General features: G+C 54.5%; 1 protein-coding gene across 1 annotated transcript in view; it reads left to right on the top strand.

The window, feature by feature from the left end:
- LOC146260700 (BCL-6 corepressor-like) overlaps window positions 1–7,500 on the top strand; it is a 43,559-nt gene that overhangs the window by 29,238 nt on the left and 6,821 nt on the right. The window contains 2 exon segments of the mRNA XM_084667497.1: window positions 5,065–5,231; window positions 5,439–5,584. Coding sequence (XP_084523623.1) covers window positions 5,065–5,231; window positions 5,439–5,584 — 313 coding nt within the window.

Raw genomic sequence — 7,500 nt, 5'->3', positions numbered from 1 at the left:
ACCGTCTTGGGAATGTGCCAGTTTGAACACCTGGAGAAGGTGTGTGTGTGTGTGCCCTTTTAAACACACACTCAAATGCGTAGATGTGTGATTGACACTCATAATCACTAGTGAAAGTGTGCGCTTACACTTTTACACTCGCTGAAAAAAGACGCACACACACACACACACACACACAGCTCTGAGGCGTGATGTCACGGCTCGTATCCAACCTCCTCCTTGTTTGTGTGCCAGACTCCTCAGAGACACAGCCGTTCAGACGGATCCACACACACACACACACAGCTTTCAACACCCCTGCTCACTCTAACTCACCCTCCTTCTCACTGTTTGTCCCCTGGTCTCTCACTGTTCTCTCTCACTCCTTCTCCCTCCCTCTCTCACCCTTACCCTCACCCTCGCTCTCTCTCTCACCCTCTCGCTCTCTCTCTCACCCTCTCTCACTCTCTCTCTCTCACAATCCTTCTCCCTTCCTCTCTCCCTCTCTCTCTCCCTCTCTCTCTATCTCTCTCTTACACACACTCCCTCCATCTCTCTCTCTCTCACACTCCTTCTCCCTCCCGCTCTCCCTCCCTCCCTCCCTCTCTCTCTCTCTCTCTCCTTCTCTCTCTCTCTCTCTCTCTCTCTCTCTCTCTCTCTCTCTCTCTCTCTCTCTCTCTCACACTCCTTCTCCTTTCCTCTCTCCCTCTCTCTCCCTCCATCTCTCTCTCTCTCACACTCCTCCCTCCCGCTCTTTCTCCCGCTCTCTCTCTCCCTCTCTCTATCTCTATCTCTCTCTCTCTCACACTCCTTCTACCTCCCTCTCTCCCTCCCTCTCTCACTTTATCTCTCTCTCTCTCTCTCTCTCTCTCTCTCTCTCTAGCTCTCTATCTCTCTCTCTCTCTCCTCTCACACTCCCTCTCTCTCTCGTTCTTTCTCCCGTTCACTCAGTCACACACGCACACAGACACACTTGTGCAGGCACGCATGGCTCCCACTCCATGAGCTGTCAGCGCACACGCCTGCTGCAAAAGAATGACGCACTTCTCCCTCTCCGCTCCGCTCCGCGCCCCCTCCCTCCTCCACCATCTCCTCCCCCCGTCAAGGCTACCACTCCTACTCACCGTCTGAATGGGTGAGAGCGGGAGGGCGCGGAGGAGGAGGGGGGGGTTAGTGTTTGGGGCTTCACTTGAGCACTTCTGCACCTGACACCTCTCTGCTCTCTCTGTCTCTCTCTCTCTGCTCTCTCTGTCTCTCTCTCTCCTTCTGCTCTTTTCATCATGAACTCTTTCCTTTCTTCATTATCTGAGCTTTCTTCAAGTCACGGTAATGCTGGTCTCCCCTCTGTCCCTCTCTCTGCTTGGTCAAATATCAGCACTAGATAGGGACTTAATGACACCGACTTTTGCCAGTAGTGCAAGGCTGTTAGTGTATGTATAGGATTTCAGGCTCTCTCTCTTTCATGACTGGGTGGATAGCTTTGTGTGGGAGTGGTCAGTCGTCAGTGTCAAACAACAGACCTGGTCTCTGTTCCTCCTGCTCTGCCTGCGGCAGGTGTGGACCACTGTGGACCCTGTCCTGGAAGGCTGAGAGAGAGGGAGAGAGGAAGGGAGGGAGAGAGAGAGAGGGGGAGAGGAAGGGAGGGAGAGAAGGGGAGGGAGTGAGAGGGGGAGAGGAAGAGGGAGAGGGGGAGAGAAAAAGAGAAAGAGAGAAAGAAGAAGGGGGAGAGAGAGAGATTCTCCTGCCATCAGCCCTTCTTTTTAGAAGTGTTTCTGCTCTCATGCATAGATTTTGTCATGATGAAAAAGCATTAAAAGCGTCTGTCCTTAAGAGTCAAGTCCCCTAGAGGTGTGTGTGTGTGTGTGTGTGTGTGTGTGCGGCTGCATGCCTCGGCGTGCGAGCGTGGCGCATTACAGCCGCCCCGTTGGCATGCCAACATGCCAGCGTACACCGTCTATGCTTGTTAGCCATGTCACGCTCGTGCATGCGTTTGTGTGTGTGTGTGTGTGTGTGTGTGTGTGCGCGTGTGTGTGGGTGGTAGCTCAGTCATGGCGGTGTAATTTAGCGTGCGACGGTGGTGCCGGGGGCCGTGAATGGATCAGTGTGAATGCGGGTCGAAAGGCCGCCGCCGAGAAGCCTGACGCTAGCTGAATGCTAATAGCCTCCTCTAGCTCCTCCTCCCCCATGCCTGGCTACCACACACACACACACACGGATACCCGCTGGCTGTTTAAGCAAGCCGTTTGTCGGAGATGCCATCCGCGGATAACAGAAGCAGCAACGACTGACTGATTCAGTGCCTGACTGGTTGACTGACTGGTTGACTGACTGTTTGGCTGTATAAGGTTAGCATCTTTGAGCGACTGCATATTTCTGCTGAGACAGCAGCCCCAGGTCCAGACTGTCCTGTTCCTCTGGTCCAGACTGTCTTGTTCCTCTGGTCCAGACTGTCTTGTTCCTCTGGTCCAGTCTGTCTTGTTCCTCTGGTCCAGACTGTCTTGTTCCTCTGGTCCAGACTGTCTTGTTCCTCTGGTCCAGTCTGTCCTGTTCCTCTGGTCCAGTCTGTCTTGTTCCTCTGGTCCAGACTGTCCTGTTCCTCTGGTCCAGACTGTCCTGTTCCTCTGGTCCAGACTGTCCTGTTCCTCTGGTCCAGTCTGTCCTGTTCCTCTGGTCCAGTCTGTCTTGTTCCTCTGGTCCAGACTGTCCTGTTCCTCTGGTCCAGACTGTCCTGTTCCTCTGGTCCAGACTGTCCTGTTCCTCTGGTCCAGACTGTCTTGTTCCTCTGGTCCAGACTGTCCTGTTCCTCTGGTCCAGTCTGTCTTGTTCCTCTGGTCCAGTCTGTCCTGTTCCTCTGGTCCAGACTGTCTTGTTCCTCTGGTCCAGTCTGTCTTGTTCCTCTGGTCCAGACTGTCCTGTTCCTCTGGTCCAGACTGTCCTGTTCCTCTGGTCCAGTCTGTCCTGTTCCTCTGGTCCAGTCTGTCCTGTTCCTCTGGTCCAGACTGTCTTGTTCCTCTGGTCCAGTCTGTCCTGTTCCTCTGGTCCAGTCTGTCTTGTTCCTCTGGTCCAGACTGTCCTGTTCCTCTGGTCCAGACTGTCTTGTTCCTCTGGTCCAGTCTGTCCTGTTCCTCTGGTCCAGTCTGTCTTGTTCCTCTGGTCCAGACTGTCCTGTTCCTCTGGTCCAGTCTGTCCTGTTCCTCTGGTCCAGACTGTCCTGTTCCTCTGGTCCAGACTGTCTTGTTCCTCTGGTCCAGACTGTCCTGTTCCTCTGGTCCAGTCTGTCTTGTTCCTCTGGTCCAGTCTGTCCTGTTCCTCTGGTCCAGACTGTCTTGTTCCTCTGGTCCAGTCTGTCTTGTTCCTCTGGTCCAGACTGTCCTGTTCCTCTGGTCCAGACTGTCCTGTTCCTCTGGTCCAGTCTGTCCTGTTCCTCTGGTCCAGTCTGTCCTGTTCCTCTGGTCCAGACTGTCTTGTTCCTCTGGTCCAGTCTGTCCTGTTCCTCTGGTCCAGTCTGTCTTGTTCCTCTGGTCCAGACTGTCCTGTTCCTCTGGTCCAGACTGTCTTGTTCCTCTGGTCCAGTCTGTCCTGTTCCTCTGGTCCAGTCTGTCTTGTTCCTCTGGTCCAGACTGTCCTGTTCCTCTGGTCCAGTCTGTCCTGTTCCTCTGGTCCAGACTGTCTTGTTCCTCTGGTCCAGACTGTCTTGTTCCTCTGTCCTTGTGTCTCCAGCACACTTCTGTCCATTCATCTCATCGATTGATTATTCAAGGAGCCTGGAGGACGCAGGGCTGTAGGGAGAGAGGAGAGGGGGGTGGAAGAGAGAGTTTACTTCAGTTGACCAGGAGCAGACGACCAGGACTCTGGTGCGGGCCGCAGAGCTGTGGACGGTTCGTCTTAGCAGGGGAAATGAAATGCAATCCTGAGGCGGAGTATAAATTGGCCATTTTTAATGCATGAATTCAATTTGCTCTAATCCTCTTAAATGTCTGGGTCGGAATGAAAATAAACAGCTTCTCCCCGCTAAAGCTATAGTCTCTAGGCTCTCTCTGTGTGGGGCTGTCCAGGAAGGAACTGGCCCTGGATGCTAGAACACTATGTACTAGACACTAAAGGTCAGGGTACTAGACCCCTACACACTAAACATGAGCCCTATGCCCTAGACACAGTTGGTAGACTCAGAAACCCTGAAATCAGTATTGTTCTAGTGGAGTCGGGTCATTTCTTCCACATATCCCACACCCTCACTTCCTGTCTGGAACCACACCCTCACTTCCTATCTGGAACCACACGCTCACTTCCTGTCTGGAACCACACGCTCACTTCCTGTCTGGAACCACACGCTCACTTCCTGTCTGGAACCACACTTCCTACACTTGGGAAACTCTGCTGTCTCATTGGCCAGATGCAGGGGCGGGGCCGTAGCATCGGACATTAGAGAGACATGGAGGATCTGGCGTCAGGGCAGAGCGGTCCGCATTCATTACCCAGATGTTCCCAAACACTTGCGGGGGATAGTTGCCGAGGGGACCGTTGGCAGGCAGATCGACTGGAGCTATTTTCAGCCGCGGCATTCTGGGAAAGACTTATGGAAATATGGAGGCCTTGGCCGTCACCCACGCGATTTGCATAGAGATGGGAACCGGGGGGGTGGGGGGTTGCGCTGGTAATGGTCTTGCCCCCCCCCCCCCCTTCTCCTCCCCATCTAGGGATAAACAACATGAGGTCTTGGAACCTTCTCTGTGCCATTTTCTCTGTCTTTCTCTCTCTCATTCATTCTCTTTCTCATTCTCTCTCGCATTCTCTCTCATTCTCTCTCTTCACCTTGTATTTGCATGAACTCTGGCTGGGAGGGCTGAGGCATGTGTGGACACATGCACGTGTCCTGACACATCGACGCTTCAGACCAACTTCAGATGGTCTATATTTTCACTTGGGTTTATTTTTCTTACTCCCACCCTGTTCTGTTCTGCTGTGTAGAACCGTGTTGGATTTGAGCAGGGCTGAATGCTATTCGGAGTTCATTGAACGTTAGCTCACCCCCGCTCTCTGTGTGTGTGTGTGTGTGTGTGTGTGCGTGTGTGTGTGTGCGCGCAGGAGGTGGTGCTGTACTGTCTGGAGAACAGGGTGTGTGATGTGAATCACCGTGACAACGCGGGCTACTGCGCGCTGCATGAGGCTGCATCGCGAGGCTGGCTGGCCATCGCTCAGCACTTGGTGGAGCACGGAGCGGACATCAACTGCAGCGCCCAGGACGGAACCAGGTGACACACACACACACACACACACACATGTTCACACACACACACTTGAGCCCACTCCCTCACACAGCAACATCCCATCTCGCCGTCCTCTCAAACACACACACACTCTTTGACTCCAGCCCACCCACGTTAGACCCAGACCAGACGTCATCCTAAGTGTGTGCATGGTAACCCATGGTAACCCCTGCCCCCCTCCCCCCCCCCCAGGCCGCTGCACGACGCGGTGGAGAACGACCACCTGGAGCTGGTGCGCCTGCTGCTGTCCTACGGGGCCGACCCCACCCTGGCCACCTACTCCGGACGCAGCCTGCTCCGCATGACCCACAGCCGACTCATGGAGACCTTCCTCTCTGGTGAGACACACAGGGACGGGGGTGTGTGTGTGTGTGGAGACGGGACTGGGTGTTGTGGAGGGGTGTGTGTGGATTTAGCAGGTGTGTGTGGATGAGGTGGGGGCGGTTATCTGTGAACAAGTGTGAGAGGTCGTTGTGGTGAAAGGTGTTCCCCTCCTATGTTCTGTGCGTGTGCGTGTGTGTGTGTCACTCACCCCTCTTGACTGCTGCTCTGTAGGGAGAGCAGATCGGCCTCGGGGCCCGATCCCATTTTTGCCCGCTATCTGGTTACTTAGCAACAGCTGGGGAGGGGAGGGTCTTGGAAGCGCGGGGAAAATCAGCGCTGGTTTTGGCGTGTCTCCCCCCGCGCTCCCCTCTCTCTCTCTCTCTCTCTCTCTGTCTCTCTCTGTTCCTCTCTGTCTCTCTCTGTTCCTCTCTGTCTCTCTCTCTCTGTCTCTCTCTCTCCGTGTTATTGTTTACTCTGGGAGTACGACAGGCTGTGCCCGTGTGAGCAGTGTACAGACAGGAGGAGGAGGCATCGTTGCCTAACAGAAAGCTGATTTGGTTGAGGGGAAAACAGGAAAACACGCACACGCAAATGGATCGGAGTTCATTTTCTACCAAGGGGATCTAGAGGACATTCCTCTCTCTCTCTCTCTCTCTCTCTCTCTCTCTCTCTCTCTCTCTCTCTCTCTCTCTCTCTCTCTCTCTCTCTCTCTCTCTCTCTCTCTCTCTCTTCTCTCTCCTTCTCTCTCCTTCTCTCTCCTTCTCTCTCCTTCTCTCTCTCCTTCTCTCTCCTTCTCTCTCTCTCTCTCTCTCTCCTTCTCTCTCTCTCTCTCTCTCCTTCTCTCTCTCTCTCTCTCCATCCTTCCGTCCTCCTCTTTCCTTCGTCCTTCGTGGCTATTTCAGGGTTTTATTAATCAGCCCTGGGTCTTCTGCGGGGACACACACACACAGTCTCGGGCAAAAACGGCCACACACACATCCCCTGTAACAGCCCTGCTTGTTCGTCCCTCCTTCACCCAGCCCCTCTCTCTCCGGCGGAAATCTCCGGAAAAACGAAGCACACTCCGTGTCCTTAAAAGACGGATTAGACCGTCTTCAGCCTCTCGCCATTATCAAGCCCCCCAGCTCCAGCTCCCCCAGCCCCCCCCCCCACCCCAATCCACCCACCACACGAACAGTCGCCAGCCGTGCTAAGCGCTAGTCCGCATAATCCAGAAAAATGTTTGGGAGATTTGCAGGCTCTGATGCGTAATCCTGGTGTGTGTGTTTTGGGGAGATCCCTGCCTGCCTGTGGGGGGTGTTGGGGGGGGGGGGGGTGTCAGGTAGGATTTGGAGGATACCTGTGCTCGGGGGGGTTTCCTCCTGGATCACTTTGGGATTAGGGCGCCTCGTTGCCACGGTTTCACGTGTGACAGTTGAGAAAGGTTGTGTGTGTGTGTGTTCTCAAAAGTGTATATCTATGTGTGTGTAGCGCCACAGGCAGACCTGCATTTCCCTGTGCCAGCATGGTGTGGCCACACACACACACACACACACACACAGCGACTGACATCTAGGGAGAGCGAAGTGCCGGGGGGATGGGAGGGGGAGGTGGAGGGGGGGGAGAGGTTGAAGGAGGAAAGAAATGAGAGGCAGCAATCAGAGCGCAGCACCACTCCTTACTGCTTTCTCCTTCTCTCTCTCTCTCTCTCTCTCTCTCTCTCTCTCTCTCTCTCTCTCTCTCTCTCTCTCTCTCTCTCTCTCTCTCTCTCTCTCTCTCTCTCTCTCTCTCTCTCTCTCTCTCTCTCTCTCGCTCTCTCTCTCGCTCCCTCTCTCTCGCTCCCTCTCTCTCGCTCCCCCTCTCTCTCTCGCTCCCCCTCTCTCTCTCGCTCCCCCTCTCTCTCTCGCTCCCCCTCTCTCTCTCTCTCGCTCCCTCTCTCGCTCCCTCTCTC

Source organism: Hypomesus nipponensis, chromosome 12 (genome assembly GCF_054491055.1).
Source record: "Hypomesus nipponensis isolate SF chromosome 12, ASM5449105v1, whole genome shotgun sequence".
NCBI lineage: Eukaryota > Metazoa > Chordata > Actinopteri > Osmeriformes > Osmeridae > Hypomesus > Hypomesus nipponensis.
The sequence above is the reverse complement of the archived record's forward strand: the minus strand, read 5'-3'. Positions and strand labels throughout refer to the sequence as shown.